Source organism: Hakea prostrata, chromosome 5 (assembly GCF_041222555.1).
Source record: "Hakea prostrata isolate BN-2017 chromosome 5, UWA_Hpros_2, whole genome shotgun sequence".
Taxonomy (NCBI): Eukaryota; Viridiplantae; Streptophyta; class Magnoliopsida; order Proteales; family Proteaceae; genus Hakea; species Hakea prostrata.
In genome coordinates, this window is record NC_142604.1 from 28,375,338 (window position 1) to 28,400,904 (window position 25,567).

A 25,567-nucleotide genomic window follows, 5' to 3' on the forward strand; every position below is an offset into this window, starting at 1 on the left:
TAAATCAAATTCCATGTGTGGAAAGTGTTTGGTCTGTGTTTAGACTCTTGGGTCCCAGACCCCAGTTCTTAACCGAAAAATCTATATTCAAAGACTGAACTTTTCTGTTTGGTAACAAAGGCAATACATGGTTCCAGCCTAGGTCCAAATGAATCTGCTTCTGAACGGTAATGCAGGTATTCTTCAGAAGAACAAATGGAGCAGTGTGGTATCTCTGTGAGAACGCTGAAGATCAACACGTCTATGTTGAAAAACGGGATGACTGACCATATATTGTGCTTGTCCAAGAACACTTCTTCTGCAAATTCTGTGCATATGCATGAAACGAACATTGAGCTTGAAAAGTCGAATGATAACTCTGGTGACCAAAGTGTGTTCGATGATGGATTCTTTCATTTACACTATGAATCATTGAGAAATGTGGGCATAATTTGCCGAAGGTTCACAGTTTTCCTGGATGATGTTGATATTCATTGCTACCCTAATATTTTTCGAATGCTGTGCGAATTTTATGATAAAGTTTCAGCACCTAGTGCTCCTTCGTCAACTTCTTCTGGGATGGACTCCTTTGTCTTTTGTGAGGAATGTAAATACCCCCAGCTGGAATCAGTTTTTGAGTCCCAAACTTTTGGTTTTTCAAACTTCTGCAGAACCGAAGGCACTAGTATGGCTGGAATTCCTGTAGATAGTTTTCCTTTCATAACAATTCATCAAACAGGTTGTCTTAGTGACCTTCAAAGTTCACTTGTCTATAGCAGTCCTCAATGGAGAAGGAATTTCCATGTTGGAGACAGAAGTTCTGTTAGAAAGCCAGAATTTGGCATATGGAAGAGGTCAGAGATATTCAAGGTCCCAACAACTAAAGCATCCAGTGCTGGTGCTTTTGATATGTCTGCAAGTTGTAAGGATGCTGATTCAGTGGTGGTTGTTTTGGATTTCAGTGGAATCAGAGTACATTTTCATGATTCTTCCTGCACTCTAGGTACTTTGACACTGACTGACTCTAAATGCTTACTTTTTTTTCATGGGATCCACTATTGGGATGTTCTGTGCTCTGTTGACAGATTATTAATCTCTTCATCTTGGTCTACCCAAAGTTTCCAGGAATATCTGTGGGGTTCTTCATTACCGAATCTTTCTTCTGTACTTAATATTCGTATACGAAAAGTAAATGGAGCATTGGGTTCTCAAATTGAGATAAGCATAGGCATTCAGCATGTATGTTGTGTTTTAGTGTCTGAATTTTTGGCCATTATAATTGGATACTTTTCAACCCCTGATTGGAATCCAAATGAAAATAAGCAATGTGTTGATGACAACCGTGGGTATGATGCACAAATCAGTGTTTCTTACAAGCTTGAGATACTTGACTCTCTACTGATTTTACCGCTGGAGGAAGATGATCAACAATCTATACAACTTGAGCTTCGTCAACTATATTTAAGTTTTGTTGAAGGATGCAGTGCAATATATGCTGTAAACGGCATTCCTTCTGAATGTATGGTTCCAGAAATTAGTCTTTTTGATAAACTTGATCTTCTAAATGTATTTGGGCGCAATTTATCATTATCACTTCTGCTAATCAAGGATGAAGGACAATCCTCTTTGGAGCTTGATCAAGAAATTCAAAGTGTCTCCTTGGTTGCAGCACTAGATGCAGATTTATGGTTCAGAACTCCATGTGAAAATAAAACCTCTTCTGGAGACTCTTCTGCTCCCACATGTGTCTTGATGAAGGTTGGAAATTGTGAGGTCATTTCCCAAGGTAGATTCCTGTTTTCTCTTAAGTTGTCATTGTGTATTTCCGGAAGATTTTCATGATGGTTAATTTTTTTACAGAATACATGCATGCATAAATTAATTCGTGCATATTATGTTCCTGAATTTAACAGTTCTCTCTTTTTAAATGTAGATGAATACCTCATTAGCGGTGCTGAGACTATTCTGACTTTGATTAATCAGCTGTCATCAGTTAACAGAGAATCTAAAGGATTTACTTCAGATATCATCCAGTTTCGGCAGGTTAAACAGAGTTCAAGAGAGGATCATGCTATTCAATCTGATGACTCTAGTGTAGACATCACCATTTTCCGATGCTGTGTCAATGCGCTGTATATAAAATTGTATCATTCTTGGTCAGGGCAGTCTGTTCCATCAAAACTGATTGCTGAAGCAGGCATGCAGTTTAAATTATCCGCATCATTTAAAAATGAAACACTTTTATGCCTGGATGTTGATTTCTCTTCTCTGTCTCTGTATTCATTTCGTACTTCTGCTATCTTAGTTTGTTGTACTTCCAAGGATTCCATTTCTTCGAGTATCGATATTCATTTCTCGAAATCAGATGATGTTGGCAGTCTGCTAGTAGTTAGTATGTCTTTATTTGACATTTGGTTGCACTTGTCAGACTGGTTTGAAGTCATTGACCTTGTGGTTTCCCATAGTAATACCTTAACCAGGACTTCCATCATGAATGAGTCAACTGCTAATTCGGATATCTATCCAATGGAACCAACAGAAAATACAGGCCCAATTTTGCTACAGAATGCTCCAGAATCTCCCAACTCATCAGCTTCTTATGCATCTGAAAGCATCATCCTGGATCCTGTTCGTCTTATCGTGAAGGCAGAAAGTATTGGCATTTCATTTCATTTCCCTGTTTGGGTCAAGGAGGAAATGTTGGATAAGTATGGGTCAGCTCAAGCTCAAGAGGAGATTCTTAGGAAATTATCTGCTGAATTAATTGAAGGAGCAGCAGCCTTTCAACCAAAGCATGCTAAATATATTTCGGTTACTCTGAATGCTAGAGATAGCCAATTAAAAATATGTGGCACAGGTGCAAAATTTAATTTTCATGTGGAGAAGACAAGTGGAAGGCTGGAAGATGTCGAGGATGGGAGAGTTTTCTCTTGGCCTTTATTCAAGTTATATCAGGTTAATGTGGCTGGGGAAATACATGATAAGGAGGGGATCATACATACCTCATCTGAGCTACTAATTGAAAATTTAGATGTATGGCTATCATATCATACATTTAATTTTTGGAATGATATCGGTTTCAAGAAATATGAAGCAGGATCATCAGACTTTTCCTTGGGGACCATAAATTTTAAAGTGCATTTGAAAAAGACTTCTGTTCTTCTTTCTGATGGAAGGGTAAGTTGTTGCCTGCAGCCATTTATTGATTTGTTGTCAAAGTAACTTTAGAATTGAAGTTTATTGGATTTCCATTATTCTTCCCATGGGTTTTTCTTAGTAAATTCCCCCAGCATGCTATATTTGTAATTTGTTCTTTCCTCTTCGTACATTGTTTATCTGAAATGAGCTTTTTTTAAATTGTATAACTGTTGGTGGTTGAATATTGTGGTGCTGACTATTTCCCCCCGGCTTAACACAGTGGAGCTGCAATGGTCCCCTTCTTGTGATCTTGGTGAGAAATCTACTTTTGCATGCTTACATGAGAAATCATAACATGGACGCCTCAGTTGCAGGTGACCTTCACGTGAACTACAATAACATTGACAAGGTACACATTAGAAAATGTTTTTATCATTACTCCAAACATACATAATGTTTCTAATCCCTAATATCCACACTCTGATTTTAGGTCATGTGGGAGCCTTTTGTAGAGCCATGGAATTTTCAGTTAAACATCACAAGGAAAAAGGAGCAGGGTGATCTTCTGAACACCTCTTTCATCACGTACATCCACTTGATGTCAAGAACACAGCTTAATCTGAACATTACAGAACCCCTCATTGAGGTAATGCAAAGAGAGTTCTATTTGCATACTGGACCATCATTTTGTTTGATCGTTTACATCAGATTTTATTTTATTTATTTGTTTATTTTTTTACCTTCAGATGATAAACCATATATTACTGAAACCCCAAAAAAGGATGGGGTTTGGAGGATACGTGAGGGTAAACAAAACCAAGGGTTGGGATTTATTTATTTATTTATTTTTTTTTTTTTTTTTTTTGGGGGGGGGGGGGGTTGGGGGGTGTTGTGTGAGGGGAAGCAACAGTATACCTGTTTGTGGGAGCAGACCTATACCCTTGAACCTACCAGTCAAGGTGAGAGAGCATGGCCCATTTCCCCTGAACCTACCAGTTGTAGTGAGAGAGTGGTGACCGAACCCAATCAACCTGGTTGTTCTGTTTTGATGCATTGAGCTGACTGACCCTATTAGTGCGGCTGAGATTGAGAGTAGTGACTGATCCCATTCCCCCTGTTCGATGATGATGACGAGGACAGATCCCCAGGGGACTGTATTCATAAAATAAATGCATGCTTGCTCTAGATAGAGGACTTGCATTTATCTGGCATATTATGTGATGGCATCTAGGATATAGCTCTCCCTCATGCAATGTGCTTGTGTCCCCCAAGAGTTTGGTGGAAATCACCCCATGGTTGTTGCGAACTAGAAGCACAGAAGGTTGTAGCAGAGGAGGGGTTTGTGGAGGCCGTACAGGTGGAAGCTGGCCATGATCCATTTTGTGCTTGCTACTCGTGTGCTTACAGGACTCATTTGGTGGATTAGTTATCCAGATTTCTTTAGTAGCTTAGATGTGTTAGGAGTTGTTTCAGACATTCTTTTGAGTTATTTAATTTTGAAGACTTTTCCAACTTATGTGGTTGGGTAACTATTTTATCAGTAGTACTCCTATATTTGAATTTATAAACATTCTTTCTGTTTTCGTGCCTATAATTTATGTTGTGGATGTAAGGCATGGCTATGGTACTACATTGATGTTTCATTGGGTATCAATTGTTAATAAATGTGGCATGCGACAAGAAGTGTACAAGGGGAGAAAAAGTATATCATACCACCATTATATAGAAGTACATACCCAAGTTGTGGCAAATCATTCATTTGACCAAATGGTCCTAATATACTACCTACAGAAAGTACCTATTATGTTATTAGTTATTACAAGGAAAGAAATTCGCTTCCTTGTGGAAGCAAAATTTGTGCACTTACTTTTGTAGCAAATCTTTTTGTGGACAAGATTATCCTAGTTCCTTTGGATTTCTTTTGGATCTCGCAAAATAATACGATATCATCATCATCATCATCATCTCTTTGAAATTAATATTATTACAAAGAAAGAATTTAAATTTCTTAGGAGGCTAAATATGTTTATTTGCCTTGTGATATGAATTTATCAACCTCTCCCCTCTCTCATTCCTTTTCTTATGGAATACTACTTCATCTCCCCCGGGGGCTCTTATCTCTCCTATTCTCCTATTCTTTCAAAATCTAAATTTTGCTCTCCCATTCTTCCCCTCTCTTGATTGGATATTTTGCAGGAAAACACTGTTGTTTTTCTCAATTTGGACTTACTTTCAACTGGTATAGTTTACATACCTAACTAGGTCCAGGTGTATGTGCTCATGGGAAGAAAGAGAGAATAATAATCAATGGGATGGGTTATCGTTTCTTTCCATGATTTTAGTAATCATTGGGGTCGATAGAGACAAAAGATCATGTCCTTATCAAGTTAGGTTGACTTTGATTATTTTTTACATACTTTTGAACCTCATGGAGATAAAAGGGATCCCCTATTTTATAACTAGATGGTGGTTGTAAACATTTTAATTTTTGTCTTTGTTTTCTTGAAGTTTTGGTGGGTTCCTAAGGGGAGGTCATCTGAATTAATTTGGCAATACCTCCCATGGTTGGAGCCTTTGAAATATCAAATTTGGACAGAGAATATTTCAGTTTCCATAGAAACCTAGTTGGGGTCTGCTTTGGCACCAATTAAGTTTTGATTCAATTAAAACCCTTAGGATTATCTTAGGTTTAGAACACTGTTTGATGTTGGTTAGGTCCACAGAGTCTTGCTTGTGAGGACATAGAAGCACGCTTTGGTTCTTAATTCACTTTAAGCTTAGATAGGGTGAGCAGATGGTTTTATTTTTGTTGAGTTTTATTGTGTTTTACATGTTATGATAAGACCCTAGTTTTTTAGGTATACAAACCCAAGGGTAAACAGGGGAAGACAGCAGTAGCATTGGCTGAAACAGGGGAGAATGTAGCTACACCAGCAGCTGGTACAGGGGAAGGACAAGTGGCAACCCATTAGTAGACAGCCACCACCATTCTGTTATAAGTTAAGGGACAGAAATGACAGGCCAGGTGGCAACAGAACATTGGATAAGAGAGGAGAGTTTGTTACACTTTGTTAGAGAGAATGGAAGAAGGGATATATGGGGGTAATGAGGGAGAGTAGAGGGGGAGAGGAAAAAGAGGATAAACAAGCTGTGCTTGTGGGAGAGGGAAGACCTCTCGGGGAAGCTCTGGGTGTGCAGAGGTTCTGGTTATCAGGGGAGTGGAGCTGTTCTTGTCATCTAGTCTTTTCTTTATTTCATAAGTTCTTATGCAGTTAGTAGTTTCAGTAGGTATCAGTATTAGTTTGTATTCATCAAGTGATATATCCACTGTTATTCTGTTGTTTTACTGGTTTTGTTACAATGAATGAATATCTACATTGCTATCAGTGAGCTTCTTGGTAGGATTCAGGGCAAGTTAGGGAGGGTCCTAACACATGTTATGCATCATTATTGGTCTTTTATTGATCATATTGGATTGGGTTGGGATTGTTATTGATGATGTAGATGATGATGGTTACGAGATATTGTGATAAACTGTGACTTGACATATTTGGGATTACATATTTTGATTCTTGGCTTAATCTATTGTATGAGGGTATGTGGTATAGGACGCACGTATGAGTGTAATAGGTGATGACATCATTTTGAGCATGTTTTCATATGGTTGACTGAATCTACCAAGTAGTATGATCCTTTCCAATAGGGTTTTAGGTGTTGAATAATCCTATATAGGTAGAGACGATTAGATCATGCTAAGCTCAGGCTTTGTATGATAGAAACAGGCTAGGCTTGGCTAAAGGCAGTCAAACAGCAGTATATCATGTTACCGGGTGTTTGTGACTAGTAACTTCCAAGCCAAATAAGGTATGTACTTTTGAGTTTCTTTCACATGAGGAGGCTCAGTTGTTAATGATGTCTAAGAAGAAAGGAGATGATATGCAGGAGTGAATCTGTTAAGTACCCGAATGAGGCAAGTTAACAAAGATGGAATAACTCAAGAAGATAATTGCAATAATGGACTTTGAATAAAAGTTGAACGAGAAACAAAACACACAACTAGCAGTAGGTGAATCCTACGGCTACCCAAGAGCAATAACTCTCACCCAAACTTCCCAATAACTCAAAAACATGTCTCCTCTACTCTTCCTTCCCCCTATTTATAGCAATTTCATTCTTACAGTATTAATCAACAGAATCATCCCAATTCGAATAGGACTCTTCAAATCTAATCCTAAAAAGTAACCTGAATGTAATATGACTCTTCAAATCTTCCACCCGATTTAGGGGATTTGCTTGCCACACTTTCGCTTATAGACTCGTGATACAAGGGGCTTATCAATACTCCCCTCCAACAGTTTCACCTTGTCCTTAAGGTGAAAATCTGGAAAGTGGGACTGCATCTCATCTAGGGCTGCAACTGGGTCGGGCTGGGCCGGGCTTTTGCAATCCCAAGCCCAGCCCTATATGGTATAATTTGAGCCCATTCCCGCCCTGGCCCTAGTTCAGGGCCAATAATTAGTGTCCCTGGCCCTAAGCCCTACAGGGCCAAGCCAAGCCCATTCCCGCCCTAATTGGCCCGGGTCGGGATGGGTTGGCCCCGATTGGCCGTCCCTGGCCCCGGCCCAATGGCCCTGCCCCCGGCCCCGATTGGCCCCGCCCTGGCCCATTGGCCCCGCCCCGGCCCTACTGGCCCCGGCCCGTCCCCGGCCCTAATTGGCCCCGTCCCCGGCCCTAATTGGCCCCGCCCCGGCCCTAATTGGCCCCGCCCCCGGCCCCAACTGGCCCCGGCCCCGTCCCCCGGCCCTAACTGGCCCCGTCCCCCGGCCCCGATTGGCCCCGTCCTTGGCCCTAACTGGCCCCCGTCCCCGGCCCCGATTGCCCCGACCCCGATTGGCCTGCCCCGAACCTCGATTGGCCCAGGCCCTAATGGCCTTGTCCCTAGCTTTAATTGGCCATATCTTTGGTCGTAAATATCAAATGTAAGACAGTAGTAATTAAAATACATATTAAAGTAATTAAATACTTAAAATCCAAACTCAATCCGGAAAACAAAATATTAAAGATGTCAACAAATAATCCAAAACTTAGATTCAATATGTATTTAACTATTTATACCCATTTAGATTTTAGAGAAATAAGAAATCCAAATTTCTAGGGTTTTTAATTGCTCCTCTCTCTCTCTCTCTCTCTCTCTTATTCTGTTTTTCCTTTGGTTTTCTCCAAAGAACAAAGAGTTAAAATTATTCATGAAATAGAATAAGTAGAGAGAAGAATTGTAATTAAATTTAGGCATATTTGAAAGTCAAGTCAATTATAGAGAATGTCACACAAACTCTTTTGTAAACTTAGAAACATCGAGATTCATAATTCAAAAGGAATCGATAAATGAAAATTTTATCTTCAAAGTCAAGAATTTAAGCCATAGGTAGGTATGTTTCATTCACAACTTTTCAATAAATTGATATCTTTATTCAATACAAAAAAATCATATTCAAAACCTTGTTAACAAGTAAATCGACAATAATTTAGTATTCAACAAAAAAAAAAGTATTTTTTCATAGTTAAAGAAAATGATGTTTTAGTTACAAACATTGCTATATGTTTTTAATAATTTTTTGAAATATCACAAGAGATTTGTTAGATATTCATGATGAGAAGTTAGGGTATAGAATTGTTAGATATTAATTCTTTATGTAATAGTTTTTATTATTTATAATATATTATCTCGCCTTAGTCAAAAAACAAAATCCATATTTTATTGAACTAAAAATGACTTTGTTGGAAAAATAAAAATTACCTTAAAAATAATATAAAAAGTGAATTTATAGTCTAATATGATCAAAGTGACTAAGTATCAAAATCAAGACTCATATCAATGTTAGTATGAAGATCGGGTAAAAATCTAGTATCGTAGTACATGATCATCGTCAAATTAATATTAAGATTAGAGTCAAAATTAGGGTCAGGATCAGGGCCAAAATCAAATAGATGCTTATTACATTGGTAATGAGGTTATAGTTTATTTTTATTAATTTTCTACAAAACATGATCATGTTTTAAAATTTGACACGTGTCAAGTATCCACCTATATGTATTACAATTAATTCCTCTCAAGTGGGTGGAGGGTCCGAGTCTTTAGACTCAAATCGGGCCAGGATCGGGTCGGGGCAATATCGGGGCCAAATCGGGCCAGGATCGGGGCCATAATCGGGGCCAAGATCGGGGCTAGGATCGGGGCCAAAATCGGGGCTAGGATCGGACGGGGCCAAAATCGGGGGGGTCGGGGCCAAAATCAGGCCGGGGGCAAGATCGGGGCGGTCGGCCAAAATCGGGCCGGTCGGGGTCAAGATCGGGGGCCAAAATCGGGGCAAGATAGGGCCAAAATCGGGCAAGATCGGGGCCAAAATCGGGGCTGGGTCGGGCTAAAAATCGGGGTGGGTTGGGCGGGCCAAAGAGTAATCCTAGGCCCGCCCGCCCTAGTTCGGCCGAATATTTTGGCTAACCCGCCCTAGGGCCAAAATCTTTAGCCCAAGCCCTATTCGGGCTCAGGGCGGGCTTAGGGCGGGTCAGGGCCGCCAGGGCCAAACTTGCACCCCCTAATCTCATCATAAATTTCCCAAGTATTTTCACAAGGAGGCAGTCCTTTCCATTGAATCAAAACCTCCAGCATCCCTTGACTAGAGAAACGAATGCTGAGCAAGGCTTCTAGTGTGAGCTGCAACTCGCCGTTCCCCTACAAACAAGTTGGAAGTGGCTGTGGAGTAGTATGCTTCCTAAGTGCCTGCTTCAACTGTGAGACGTGAAACATCGGGTGGATCCTTGAATCAACCGATAAACGTAGACGATAGGCAATTGGTCCCACTTGCTTAATGATCTGATACGGCCCGTAGAAGCGATGGCTGAGTTTCTCATTGGGCCACTTGGCAAGTTTTTGGAAGCGATAAGGTTGTAGCTTAAGAAAAACTTCATCTCCCACTTGATAATGCACCTCCCTGCGCTTGGAATCCGCGGAAACGCACATCCAATCTTGGGCCACCCGCAGATTGTTTTTGAGGTCATCCAATACTCGATTACGCTCCTGAAGGAACACACCAACCTCATCAACTTTAGAACGACCATCCTCCCAACGCAGGAGAGAAGGGGGGTCTCGCCCGTACACAACCTAAAAGGGAGTCATTTGAGTGGCTGAATGAAATGTCGTATTATACCAATACTCTGCCTATGGAAACCAATTAATCTAGTCCTTCGGTTGGCGAGCGCAGAAGCATCATAGGTAAATCTCAAGACTGGGATTTACCACCTCTGTTTGACCATCCTGGTCTGATGATAGCCGGATTTTAAGTCAAGCTTGGTGAACACCGTGGTGCCGCCTAATTCGTCCAACAATTCATCGATTGCTGGAATAGGAAATTTGTCAGGAATGGTAAGCTTATTTAAAGCCCGATAATCCATGCAGAACCTCCAGCCTCCATCTTTCTTTCTTACCAACAAGATTGGACTAGAGTAAGGACTTACACTAGGTCGTATCAACCCTGTAGTCAACATTTCCTGCACTAACCTCTCAATCTCATTTTTCTGTGAGTGCAGGTAGCGATAAGGCTGGATATTAGACGGTGTACTTCCGTCGACCCATCGTATCCGGTGGTCCTATGGTCGCCGAGGTGGCAACCCTGTGGGATCTTCAAACAAGTGTACATACTCGCCTAACAGACTAGATATAGCCTCATTTGGCTGGACTTCCTTAGCTTCCCCTTTCGTGAGTTGCGGTTGCAACCAGTAGCCGTCACCACCTGCCCGTACAGATTGCAACACGTTTTTCATTGTCGTTTCCAGCCTTAATAAAGTCGGGTCTCCACTCAGCTTTACTGGTCGACCCTGCCATTCAAAACTCATCGTTCTCAGACGCCAATTGCTTCGCACCTCTCTTAATGTTTGCAACCATTCGACACCCAGGATAGCATCAATACTGCCCAAATTGAAAGGGTAAAAGCTTTGGACGAAATTCTCACCACCCATGTTAATCAGGACATTTCAACGAACCCCAGTCCCTTTGCTAACCATGCCGTCTCCCAAAGCCACTTGGAAGTCTTTCTTTTGTACTTGCAACCCTAACGGCTCCACTAGCCCTTGCGCGATAAAATTATGCGTTCCTCCACAGTCAATCAGAACAACAACATCGAAGCCGTGGATCTGCCCTTTCAGTTTCAGGGTGTGGGGAGAATCGATTCCTACCAAAGAGGTGTGAGATAGCTCTGTCTCCAGCAATGGTTCCGTTTCAACTCCTCCACCGTCACTGTCGGTCTCTACCGTGAGTTCTGGTTCATCGTCTTCATGTAACAGCAGCAACTTCAATTGTTTTAGAGTACACCGATGGCCTCTAGTATATGGAGCGTCGGATCTAAAGCAAACACCTTTGTCCATTTTCTTTTTGATCTCCTCTTGGGACAACCACCGCGATCGATTTGGGTTTCCTGTCGATGAAGCTGCTGCAGATCGAGAATGAGAGGAGGAAGACGATGGTTCAGATCTGTGGTTTGGGCGGACCGGTAAGTTGCTCCCTTGGTTCGATCCGACTCCTTGGTTGGACCCGAAAACTGTTCCGGTTCCTTTAGTGGTAATATGGGTTGGGCCTAAAATGCCTAATTGAATATAGCGCTAGGTAGGGCTTTGGGCTGCTTGAATGGGCTGGGCCCAAGAAGTTTTTCTATTTAACTTTCCCACCAGATTTTTGGCTTCTACTGCTTGGGCCAAGTCCATAATTTGGCCCAAAGCAGTGGGTCCAAATAGACGGATTTCAGCCCTTATATCTTCGTTCAAACCTGCGAGAAAAACTCCTTTTAACCACTCGTCGTCCAGAGCTCCGGCAGCCACCGTGAGGATCTCAAAACCATCTCTATATGCTGCAAACGTTCTAGTTTGTCTATGGGTGATCAACGCCTCTTGGGGGGTCTTCATCTGCGTCGAACTAAACCTCTGAATCATTGCTTCTTTCAGTCCTTTCCACGATAGCAACGGTTGCGGAAGTTCTTGGAAACGTATCTATCCCAATGCTGCTCCTTCACAACACAGTGTTGCAGTTCGTAGTTTCTCTCCTTCGCTCAATCTATACAGATCGAAATATTGCTCAGCCCTTGCGATCCATCCCATAGGGTCTTCTCCCAGAAAAATCGGCATTTCAAGTTGCCTGGGAAGAAAATCTCTTGATTTTTCTGCTATACCCATTCGAGTGTACCCATTCGAGTGTCGTGATCTGGTGTGCCTTTAATTCAATTTCTTCTGCAATTAGATTATCAACTAACTTCCCTTTTGAAAACATAAATTGCAATTCTTCGCGAAATTCATTGTTGGATTTTTCTCCCTTTTCTATCTGCTGTGCTAAGATTCCTACCTGCCCTTGTACCTCCTTCACGATCGTTTCCAGATCTTCTAACCCGCTGCTCCATTCTGCTCTTTGCCATTCCCTTGGAATCGATTGACAATGATACCAATTTGTTAAGTACCCGAATGAGGCAACTTAACAAAGATGGAATAACTCAAGAAGATAATAGCAATAATGGACTTTGAATAAAAGTTGAACGAGAAACAAACACACTACTAGCAGTAGGTGAATCCTACGGCTACCCAAGAGCAATAACTCTCACCCAAATTCCCCAATAACTCAAAAACATGTCTCCTCTACTCTTCCTTTCCCCTGTTTATAGCAATTTCGTTCCTACAGTATTAATCAACAGAATCATCCCAATTCGAATAGCACTCTTCAAATCTAATCCTAAAAAGTAATCTGAATGTAATATGACTCTTCAAATCTAATCCTAAAAAGTAACCTGAATGTAATATGACTCTCCAAATCTTCCACCCGATTTAGGGGATTTGCTTGCCAGGCTTTAGCTTATAGACTCATGATATAAGGGGCTTATCAGAATCCAACCCAAAAATATGCAGTGGCAGGTGATGTTGGTCATGACATTGCAAGTGAACTCCCACATACAACAGCCAAAGTAGGGCTGCAACAAGGACGGGTTGGGCCTAGCTTTCCAGAACCCAATCCAAGCCCTGAATGCTCTTAGCTAAGCCCATTCCTATCCTGCCTTGACCAGATTCAGGGCCTAAAATTCTTGTTTTGAGAGGCCAGGCCAAACCCAACGCACCCTTATTGTCGATTGCCATCTCCATCCTTGATTGGCCTTGTCCTTGACCCTGGCCCTAGAAAATCTAATATGAAAGCACCTTACCAAAATTGAGAACAAGATGCCCATGCTATTATATTATAGTATCTTAAGTAGCCACTTGTTAAGTTTAAAACAAAAACCCAAGAAAAAAATACAAACTTCCAAGCTATTGTTATTATAATATATTAACTAGATGTACGACATACAATTAGAACTTTCATTATCTAACATGTGAAAATTAATCATTTGATATAGAAAAATAAAATAAAATAAAATAAAATAAAGAAACAGTATAACTTCCATGCAACAATTGTTATCTATGTCCTTGCTAAATCCAATATCAATAATATCTCAACTAGATGCTTTATAGAGAAAGAAAATAATATTCATATTTTAACCTGTTATTAGATTTGAATCATCTGATATATTAAAAATAAATAAAGAAACAATAAAACTTCCAAGCTGCTATTAAATCGGATATCAAAAATAAATATGAAATATCTCAAACAAACTAAAAGTAAAACGCACAAAAGTATAAAATGATTCAAACTCCACATTGTTTCCTTGTCCAAAGCAATAATTATATGTCCATCATTGTTGCCTTGACCACAAAAATCAGGGACAAAATAAGGGCCAAAATAATGGTAGGATCAGCCAAAATCAGACCCTTGTCGGGTAGAACAATAATATCTTGTCCGCTTTGGCCCTAATTCAAGGTCGGAATATTTTTGCCCTACCCACCCTCAAGGCCAAAACCTTGAGCTCATGCCTTGTTCGGGCTCAGGGCAAGATAGGGTGGGTGAAGGCCACTAAGGGCCAAACTGGGTCCCCCAAGTCAAAGGTTTTGTCACTGTCAATTTTCATTAGGTAGTGCGATTTGCAGCCCAATCCCCTAACTAGTTCCGTGCAAAGGAGGATGGTTATTGCAGTAAGTCTGCCAAGAATGAAGCTCAATTGTTTTGGCTAATTAAGGTAGGGACCACTAGTTAGAGTTAATTAACCAGAATTTTGACAATTAGTTTGTAAAGGTGGTTGTATAGAGAGGTTGGTTTGAATTCAGAGAAGGATGAGGCTGCCTCTTTCTTAGGGATGAGGCAAAGGAGAGTGGGTTTTGTGAGCAAGCTGATGGGGGTCAAAAAAGAAGCTGTAGATGGTTTGGTGAGATCATCATTGATGATGTTTTAGCTGGCTAGAAAGAATATGTGCTGAATATATCAGGACCAGGGGCTCCATTAGACTGAAGAGGGAAGCTTTATCATCTGAGGGCATAGATTAGGGAGGAAAAAGGGAGAGAAAATTTGCTAGGGAGACAAGTGTTAAAGGAGGAAAAAGGGAGAGAAAATTATTAATTGAAACCACCCTCCATCCCCACACTTCAGCCTTAATTGCTAGGAAAGAGTAGAAAGGGGAGCCGAGCCATCTGGGTTGGAACAGAGGGTAGTAGAATTGGATGTGGAGTTGGAGTGAGTGTATAGAGATTAATGGCTAACAGCCTGTTTCCCATGCTAGTTGGAACATATTAATGGTTCATATTGTTTGTTAGTTGCCGGTCCCAAGCCCGGGTAAAGGAGGAGGGTTGGTGCGTCAGGTCGGCAGCCGGCACCGAGAAAAAAATCTAGCCAAACCTTTTTTCATGGATTCGACCTTATATGATAAAAGCTATGCTAGGGCGTTCCCCGACAAAAGAAGCGACGCGCTACACTATGGCCCGGGTGTAGTGATAAGTGGGCAAGGGTTAGCTAGGGCGTCCCCTGTAAGCGATGCGTCGCATTGGCGCCCGGATGCGGTGAAAAGTAGGCAAGGGTTCCCGCGCCGTGGACGAGTGCGGGTAAAGAAGCTAGTCCATAAGCGTAGGATTAGATTAGCATCTTGGAACATAGGATCTTTAACTGGTAAGAGCTTAAAATTGATTGATGTTATGAGGAGAAGAAGGATTAATGTAGCTTGCATCCAAGAGACTAGATGGAGGGGTAAAAAAACCAAAGAGTTGGATGACTTTAAACTTTGGTATACTAGGGATAAAACAAATAAAAATGGAGTGGGTTTAATAGTGGATAAAGATTTAAAAAATGATGTGGTGGATGTTAAAAGAGTGGGTGATAGGATTATTGCTATCAAGCTTGTAATGGAGAAATAATGCATAAATATAATTTGTGCATATGCACCTCAAGTAGGATTAGATGAAAGTCTAAAGCTAGAATTTTGGGAAAATATGGATGGATTTAATGCAAGGAATTCGTCAAGGAGAAAAGATTATCATAGGAGGTGATCTAAATGGACATATTGGAAAAGATCAAACAGGATATGAGAGTGTTCATGGAGGATATGGTTTTAGAGAAAGGAATGAGGAGGGGATTTCAATTTTGGATTTTGCTACTGCTTTTGATCTATCTATATTAAATACTTACTTCAAAAAGAGAGATGAACATTTAATTACTTTCAAAAGTGGACAGCATAGAAGCCAAATAGATTTCTTCCTAACTAGAAGGATTGATAGATTGTTGTGCAGGGATTGCAAGGTGATACCGGGGGAAAGCTTAACTGCACAACATAGACTTGTGGTCTTGGATATGTGCTTAGTCCCAAGAACACATAAAAGGTCGAAGGTAAACTATCCCAAAATAAGATGGTGGAATTTGAAAGGAGAGTACTCTAAATCCTTCGTTAATGAAGTAGTCAAACAAGGAAAATGGGATTTTAAAGGGGATACCAATGCAATGTGGAATGAGATGGCTATGTGTATTAAGAAGGTGGCTAAAGATGTTCTAGGTGAATCAAAAGGAAAGATCCATTCTTATAGAGAGACGTGGTTGGTGGGATAGTGAGGTTCAAGTTGCCATTAGGAATAAAAAAGCTAGTTTTAAGACATGGCAAAGAACTAAAGATGTTGAGGATCTTCATAGGTATAGGTTGGATAGAAATGAAGCTAAGAAAATTGCAGGAAAAGCAAGGGAAAGGAAGTATGAAGAGTTATATAATAAGTTGGGCACAAAGGAAGGGGAAAAATCTATTTATAAGATAGCTAAGATGAGGGATAGGAAGAGTAGAGATCTTGACCATGTTAGATGTATTAAAAATGGAGATGGTAAAGTATTAGTTTGTGAGGAGGATATTAAGAAAAGATGGGAAACCTATTTCTCTAGTTCGGACGATTACACTTTTCACCAAGGCACCAATGTCCGAACTTATATACGTAGAATTTCGATGTCCGAAGTAAAAGAAGCTTTAAGGAGGATGAACCTCGGCAAGACACAAGGTCCTGATGAAATCCCAATTGAAGTATGGAAGAGCTTAGGAACCCATGGACTAGTTTGGTTGACTAAGTTGTTTAATAAGATTATGAGCACAGGGAAAATGCCAGATGATTGGAGAAGTGTTGTGGTTCCAATTTACAAAAATAAAGGAGATATTCAAAGTTGTAATAACTATAGGGGCATTAAATTGATGAGCCATACGATGAAATTATGGGAGAGAATAATTGAAACCCGTTTGAGACACTTAACTACAGTTACGGAGAACCAATTTGGGTTTATGCCGGGAAGATCTACGACGGAGGCTATTTACTTAATTAGGAGACTTATGGAAAGGTATAGAGAATGTAGGAAAGATCTTCATATGGTATTTATTGACCTAGAAAAAGCTTATGATAGAGTCCCTAGAGCGTTAATTTGGCAAGTACTAAAGAAAAGAAGTGTTGCAAGTAAATATATAGATATAGTTAAGGATATGTATGATGGTTCGGTGACTAGTGTTAGAACAGTGGGGGGACAAAGTAATGAATTCCCGATAACAGTTGGGCTACATCAAGGGTCAACTTTAAGCCCATATCTATTTTGCACTGGTAATGGATGAATTAACCAAAGACATTCAAGATGAGGTCCCTGGTGTATGCTTTTTGTGGATGATATTGTGTTGATTGATGAGACCCAAGTGGGGATTAATACCAATTAGAATCATGGAGATTAGCTTTGGAATCAAAAGGCTTTAAACTTAGTAGATCGAAGACAGAATATTTAGTTTGTAACTTTAGTCATGATCGGCAGATGATGAGGTGGTGATACTTGACGATAAAGAGATTCCTCAGAGTGATTGTTTTAGGTACCTAGGTTCAATCATAAGTAAAAGAGGTGATTTGGAAGATGAGGTTTCCCAAAGAATTAAAATAGGGTGGATGAAGTGGAGAGGTGCGTCCGGGGTCTTATGTGATCGGCGTATTTCATTAAAGCTTAAAGGAAAATTTTATAGGACCGTTGTTCGACCAGCTATGATGTACGGTGCAGAGTGTTGGGCTGTTAAAAATAATCATATAGATAAACTCAGTGTAGCAAAAATGAGGATGCTAAGATGGATGAGTGGCAAAACTAGGATGGATAAGATAAGAAACGATCATATTAGAGTTGGTCTGGGAGTTGCTCCCATAAGTGATAAGCTTAGAGAAAGTCGTTTGAGGTGGCACGGCCACGTTCAACGGAGAGCTATAAATGCTCCTGTACGGAGAAGTGATATAATCCATATTGAAGGAACTAGAAGAGCTAGGGGTAGACCTAAGATAACCTTAGGAGAAGTGGTGAGAAAGGATATGTATAGCTTAGGCCTTGTATCTAGCATGACCTCGAACAGAACTGATTGGAGGGCAAGAATCCATGTAGCCGACCCCATTTAGTTGGGACAAGGCTTATTGTTGTTGTTGTTGTATTGTTTGTTAGCTACAATCTTGTACGTGATGCAAGAATTCCTTTTTTCCCTCCATTTTTTTTTTTCCAGAGTGACCTTTCTAATTAATTTTTTCTATTTATACAACTCAGTGAAGATTGTTATATAGACTGTAGTTGGTTGGGGAACCCTTAGATCCAGTACCTAAAGTTTTTTCTTTTTTCTTTTTTTTTTTTTTTTTGTTGGGGGGGGGGGGGGGGTGTTCTTTCCCAAGGTTATTTGCAGGGTGATGGAGATGATTAAAGATGCTTGTCATCAGGTTGGGGTGAATGATCTACCAGAAAGAGACAGATTTTTGGAATGTCATGCCAGTGAGAACGAATATACAAGAAGATATGCTCCTTACGTACTTCAAAATGAGACATCTTTGCCCCTATCGTTCCAACTGTACTCTGGGCCTGCTAATGCAGATGATTCAGATGTACTATCAGCGGAAGATGGGAATTTTGTCCCACCAGATTCCTCTGTTCCAATTTATATTAACAGAACTCCTGAGGAACAGATATTTTGTTTCAGGCCAGGTCAATCTTCTGATAGACTCAATGAGAAAAAGTCCAATGGGGTTTTGCATCATAAGATATCAATTCAACTTGATGGAACATCTAGGCCATCGCCTCCCATATCAATGGACATTGTAGGCGTCAGTTATTTTGAGGTAGATTTCTCTCAAGCATCACATAATAAAAGAGAGGTAGACAAAAATGACGATGCTTTGAAGTATAATAGAAAAAATGATGAGCAAAGTAGAATGGATAAAAGTGATGGATTTGTTGTTCCCGTAGTGTTTGATGTCTCCGTGCAGCGTTACAGCAAATTGGTTCGATTGTACTCAACGGTATGTCCAGATTTCCATTTTTTATAACCTACTTCATAGTGTTCTGTTATTGTGCTAACAGTCAGCAACTTCAGGTCTTACTATACAATTCAACTGCAATGCCATTGGAAATACGATTTGATATTCCATTTGGTGTTTCCCCAAAGGTATTTCCTTTCATTCCAACAGCATAAAGAAATGGTGTTACCTAGATCTTTCTAAGCAGGGATACTTTCAGGTCTTGGATCCAATATATCCTGATAAGGAGTGTTCGCTTCCTTTGCATTTGGCTGAAGCCGGTCGCATTAGATGGCGTCCAATTGGTAGTAGTTACCTGTGGAGTGAAGCACATCAGCTATCAAATATTCTCTCACATGAAAACAGGATTGGATTTTTGAGATCTTTCGTTTGCTATCCGTCTCATCCCAGTAGTGATCCCTTTCGCTGTTGTATCTCAGTGGAAGATGTCATACTGCCTGCATCAAATGCTCCAAAGATGGGTTCACCTTTTTATGTTAGAGAAATTGTGAAACAATCTGCCAAAACTGATGCTGAGGACATATGCAAACCAGAGAAGTCAAAGAAACGATTTATTCACCGGGTGGCATTAATGGCTCCACTGTTGGTGAAGAACTATTTACCAAGTCCCGTTTCATTGACCATAGAAAGTGGTGGAGTTACTCGTACAGTATCCCTTCCAGAGGTTTGTATAGATTTCATTCTAGTCTAGTGTATAATCAGGTGAGCTATTTTGTGTTGTCAATCAACTGGCATTTGCTTATTTAAAGTGCCAATTTTCTTCAGGTAGAAAAGGCTTCTGTTTTTCACATTGATTCTACTCATGACCTGGGGCTGGTGTTTCATGTGGATGGATTCAAGCCAACCATTTCAAAGTTCCCACGAGCAGAAAAATTTACTGCAGTATCTAGGTTCAGTGAAGCCAAGATTTCTTCATATGAAACATTAACATTTTATCCTGTGCTATCCAATGGTAATTCACTTCGCAATTTGATTCTCTCTGGGCTTTACCCATTAACTGCTCTGTTTTCTTATTTTGTTCCGTTTATGTTTGTCTAGGTCCTCTACATATTACTCTAGAGAAGGTGATGGATCCGTACTGTGGTGCAAGGGAACTTTGCATCTCTGTACCATTTTTACTATATAATTGTACAGCATTATCACTTGTCATTGTTGATTCTGGCAACGAAATAAATGGAAACTGCAGCACCATTCCTTCCTGTTACCATTCAATTGGGAAGGAAAAACTCAAAGCCAGAAAACAAGGCCTTGGCCTTATACCTTCTAGCCATGATTCCAATGCCTCTGACCAATATATTGATGATTCAATAAACTCACTCCCTGCAAATGTTTTCATCTCATTAAGGGAGAATCATAACCTATCTTCCTATAAGTTTCTTGGCAAGGATCATATTTTGTCCGATTCTTCTACATATTCTCTTGAGCATGATATGTGTTCTCAAAAGGCTACTGAAAGTACTTCAAAACACATAAAGAGTGAAATGAGTGTTCTTAAAGGTCATCAAAAGAGTTACTATGACAATAGCAGCAGAAAGGTTAAGGCATGCATGTATTCTCCTCATCCTATGTCCTCTGCAAGTGAAGTCATGGTTCGATTGAGCACAAGTGAAAGTTCCCGAAGTTCTTGGTCTAGTCCGTTTTTTCTTGTTCCACCAAGTGGCTCAACTAGTGTGCTTATTCCTCAGCCATCTACAACTGGAGTGTTTATAGTATCTGTGACATCAACTCCGGTTGCTGGACCCTTCTTTGCAAGCACTAGAGTCATAACCTTCCAACCCAGGTAACAGGTGCAATTTTTTTTTTTTTTTTCTTTTTTTCTTTAGCTGTTTCTGTTTGGCAGAACTAGCAACATAAGTGGACCCTTTAGCACATTTAAAATGTAATTTCCTTTGAGAATTCATAATAAGATATTAATTATAATAATCACTGATCTCTGCAATAGAATGGTGTACTATTCGTGATCTATACTCTCTTATGATTTGGATCCACTTTTAGCATTAGACTTCATTAATATTTATGGAGTTCTTTAAACTTCTGCAGGTATGTTATTTGTAATGCTTGCAGCAAAGACTTGTCTTTCAAGCAAAAGGGAACTGGTGTTCTTTTCAGCCTGGGAGTTGGGAAACATTCTCATCTTCATTGGACTGATACAGCAAGGTGTTTGTCTAATTACAAGCTAAAACATAAAGTGATTCTTTGGTTAGCTAGATTTTCATGATACACCACTCTTTCATGTTTCAACTTCAATCAATATTTTCTCCATTTATTGTTCTGGTTGTGAGTTTCTCTGTTGCACAGTTCTACTTAACATTGATGAGCCCTTATAAGTATCAAATTGTTTAAACTAAGAAATGAGGAAGCCTATAATACCATAAAATCTTGAGATTTCCAAAAGGTGCATCAGAATCCCCCAAGACTGTAGAGAAACAGAAAGAAAGAATCTCTTGTTGGCTAGATATTCATGATAAACCACTCTTTCATGTTTCAACTTCAATCAATATTTTTTCCAGTTATTGTTCTGGATGTGCCCTTCTCTTTCCCACAGTTTTACTTGACATAGATAAACCATTCAAGTATTAAATTGTTTTAACCAGGAAATGAGGAAGCTTATGATACCCAAAAATCTTGAGAGAGTTCCAAAAGGTGCATCAGAATCCCCCATGACAGTAGAGAAACAGAAGAAATAATTACCAGTGGCAATCATGCAGAAATGAAATACCCCGAAGCCAAAATAAACACTTCCTCACCCACCCAAAAACTAAATTATAAAATACAAAACCAGCTTCTTAACACACTTCTCTCTAAGTAGGCCTCTAAGTAGGGCCCGACATTACTAAGTTAACAATAACCAGCTCTCTAGCCCACCTTCGTATCCCTGAAAGTAGTCATTACTAAGCATGGTTATCAAGGTGTTTGCCTAGGCGCATCTTGAAGACCCCTCAATTTGCTTGCTATTTTGTCTCAACTAACTGAATTAGGTACCCATAGTTTTGAGATTTTGACCAAATTTCTTAACCAAATCAGTGACAACAGCTATTGCTGTGAGTCTGTCACTTTTGGCAGCTTTGCAGTCACTGCTCCTGAAATGTCCTTTTGTTTCATTGTGGTGATGGCAATGGCTGCTGGAGTTGTAATGTTCTTCAATACAGAAGTGGTTCAAGATCTTGATCTCGAGGCCCATCTGGCCAACTCAAAAAAGAAATTACACTGAAATCTCAGCAAATGGTGGAAATTATTTACCCAGTTAGAGACTTCAACTCAAGGGGTATTAGAGTCATCCGATGCTGAAACTTGTCTTCTAGCCTGTTTCAGCCCTTCTGAACAAACTGGTGACCTCAGATGTATGAAAAAAAAATAATATTAAAAACCTTGTGTAAACATGAGTTCCAATTCTGACCTAAAGTTGAAAACTGCTACAGTAAAGCGAAATGCTAAAATGGCTTGTTTGTGCATATCATGTTGATGCTGGGGCAGTTTTTATCTGATTAAGCATGCAGATAAAGAAAATTAAAGCACGGAAGAACAATTAGTCTTAACTAATGAACGTTACTAAACAAGAATAAGATAGGGAAACAAGGGGTTAGGGATCATGGCATCGTAACCCTACATTGAGTGCAAGATTATCGAGAAACCTAAAAAAAATAGTTGCTGTCCTAGACAATATCAGAATTCTAACAATAAGTTCAGAAAATAACAATGCAAAGAACCTTGAATGTTTGTTTCAGTGAGCGGACAGCAAAAGGAAGGATTGTAGGATAAGAAATAATTAATGAGAGACTCAATAAATTTACCTCCTGGCTCTGGCTGCAAAACAGTAGTTAGGGAAGCAGGGGTTTAAAAATAAATAAATAAAATAAAATAAAAAAGAGAAAAAAGAAAGAAAGAGATTTCTGGGTAAAAAGGAAAACACAAGAAAGGAGAGAAGGATTAAGAAAAGAAAATTAAAACAAGGTTGCTGTACAGGAAAGAGGAAATGAAGAAATAAGGAAAGAAGGAAACAGGATGGTCTGCCAGACAGACTAGAAGAGAAAGAAAAGGAATGAAGATCCCAAAGAAGATAGAAAGACAGAAGAAAGAAGGCAGTAGAGATGCTGGACAGAAGAAGGGAGAGGAACCTGTTCATGCAAGAGAGAGAAGAGAGGAGAAAAGAAGAAAACTTACCTGAGAGAGAGTGAGTTCATGCCACAAGAGAGCCTTGCGCAAGAAAGAGAAATATGTCCATTCATTCATTGCCAATCGATTCTTCCATAGAAGGCTTTAAATTAAAAATAAATAAATAATTTCTCTCAACCCTACAATTGAATTCCCATGAAAAACCCTAAATAATTCTCTACCCAAATCTAATATTTAGGGCCAAAATTGGAAACCTCAAATAAAATTAAAAATTTTTAGCCCATGGGCTAAATATACCCATGGATCAACCCAAACCCAAAATAACCCGAAATTGGGCCAACTGTAATCCAAGCCCAACCACGAGGACTCAAATCATAACAAAATAAAAATCAATAGCAAGCTGATACCCAACCCGGTAGGACTCAAGAAAACAAAATAACAAACTGCCTATGGGCAGTGCTCCTCATCGATCCCTAGGACTCTAGCAATAGCCTTTGAACTCGTCGTCCATCCACATAGATACTATCGTGGGATGATCTCTAAGATAGCATTGCTGGTAGACTCAGAAGTGTCGATTGATGTCGTCATCACATATACTCACACATAAATGCTCCAAAATTCAAAATTCAAACAATTCTAATACATTAAGCATGTTTATAGTGCAAATTACAAATTCAAATGATAATACAATCATGAAAGTTACAACTTGTGAGTCCAGACTCGAGATCCTGTGTGCTAAGTACATCATCTTGTCTCGCATGTCATCTTTGTCTTGCTAAATGAAAAAAAGAGATATCTCACATGATCTTAGCAGGTTCTCTTACCAGAACTTGGTTCATCAGCTCAAAAGTTGTGGTCAAGAAGAAAACAGTTCCAATTTGTTCCTGGGAACATTGGCACCTGAATGGAAATATAGGAGCTTTATTTGTATTCCAGGCCTGATAGACAGAAATCACCGTGCAGATGTGTATGACAAAAGCATTTTTTGTGTTAGTGATTTTCAAGAAATATCGTTTACTACTTTTCTTGAATTTATCTTGGTTTCCAGAAAATAAAGTTGAATTTCCTACCAAAGAGCACCTTCTTATTCTGTTCTTAAGAGTCTGGAAGTTTGGTTCTTGATAGACTTCCATAGAGAACTTATGTAGGCCTCTCCTGGACTTCTGTTTACAAATTTCGTGATCAAGGCAGTACTGTTCCTGAATCTTTTCAGAATTATATTCCTTGTTATTATGTTCCATGACTGATTAAGAAGTGAGACCTCACTGGTGTAGTTATGTGACCATGCTTCAAAAGTAAATCTGCCATGCATGACTTATACTGAAGTGAGATTTCACTGTTTTAGGCTTGTAATTATGTGACTTTTTTTCTTCCTTATCTCCTTTTTTTTTTTTTTTTTCTTTTTTTTTCTTTTTCCTCTGTTACTTCTCATTGTTATTCATCTTCCAATACTAAGAAGATTTATTTGAATCACACTTGAGCGTGAAAACCAATTTATCTTATCAGATTTATTATGTTGCAGGGAGTTACTAGTTTCAATTCGCTTCAATGAACCTGGATGGCTTTGGTCAGGAAGCTTCTACCCTGATCATGTAGGTGATACACAGATGAAAATGCGAAATTATGTTTCAGGTGCATCAAATATGATACGTGTTGAGGTTCAGAATGCTGATGTTTCCATGGATGACAAAATTGTTGGGAGTTCCCAAGGAAAGTCAGGGACATACTTAATTCTTTTATCAGATGATGACACTAGTTTTATGCCATACAGAATTGACAATTTCTCAAAAGAGGCAAGTAGATCTTTTTAATTATTTTAATAATCCATTGGCCTTGTGATGCAATGATATTTACTTTGTCTGTTGAAATAAACATTTTCAATTCATTTTCAAGTTTAACGTGCAGGTAGTAGAAATGAAACACCAGTCCCATACTTGATAGAAATTGTCTTATACAACAAATTCTGTTCTGAATTGTCTTGTGCGCTTTTCCCCTTAGGTGTCCCTTAGATAGCAATTCATGAATGGAAGGACATAAAGCTTGATGCTAACCCTATTCATTATAAATTGTTGTTTTGGATTTTTCTCTCCTTTTTTTTCCCTTCTTTTTGGGGTTCGGGGGGGGGGGGGGGTTGGAGGACTCATAAAGTATATGACTTATGATCCCCATGGTCGGCTAGACTCCCGGAGCCCGAGTGCCGTATAGATAACAAAGATAAAAGAGTTGACGCGAAAAAATTTACCTGTAAACTGTCAACATGAAACAGAGAAGAGAGAGCTCGATTTGTGTTGGAGCTTCATAGAACTTGTGAGTGAAAAAAATAAAAAGCAGCTAATTAAGTAGCATCGGCCGCCTCTAAGGGCTCGATTTCATTATGTTAATTGGTGGTATGTCAACAAACTGGTTCACTATAGAAACGAGACATTATAAGTTCAGAGACTTGAGAGGGGAACAAAGGGTGGGAAGATTCAACCATCTTCTGAAAACAACTAAAATCAAGGACTAGAAGTCCTGCATGTACTAAGGGTTTCTATTTTATCTCAACAGGGGAGATGTTACCCATTGAGAATTAGTTCTTTTATCTCAACAAGGGAGATATTCC

At 39.6% G+C, this 25,567-nt stretch overlaps 1 protein-coding gene across 7 annotated transcripts in view; it reads left to right on the forward strand.

The window, feature by feature from the left end:
* LOC149015786 (vacuolar protein sorting-associated protein, putative (DUF1162)) overlaps window positions 1–25,567 on the forward strand; it is a 159,289-nt gene that overhangs the window by 110,054 nt on the left and 23,668 nt on the right. For all 7 annotated transcript variants that reach the window (XM_089155555.1, XM_089155556.1, XM_089155557.1 and 4 more), the window contains 11 exons: window positions 177–1,765; window positions 1,913–3,156; window positions 3,398–3,526; window positions 3,608–3,763; window positions 18,214–18,834; window positions 18,909–18,980; window positions 19,052–19,516; window positions 19,618–19,804; window positions 19,891–20,632; window positions 20,893–21,009; window positions 24,488–24,758. In XM_089155555.1, the coding sequence (XP_089011681.1) occupies window positions 177–1,765; window positions 1,913–3,156; window positions 3,398–3,526; window positions 3,608–3,763; window positions 18,214–18,834; window positions 18,909–18,980; window positions 19,052–19,516; window positions 19,618–19,804; window positions 19,891–20,632; window positions 20,893–21,009; window positions 24,488–24,758 (5,593 nt within the window). The remainder of the gene's footprint in view (window positions 1–176; window positions 1,766–1,912; window positions 3,157–3,397; window positions 3,527–3,607; window positions 3,764–18,213; window positions 18,835–18,908; window positions 18,981–19,051; window positions 19,517–19,617; window positions 19,805–19,890; window positions 20,633–20,892; window positions 21,010–24,487; window positions 24,759–25,567) is intronic.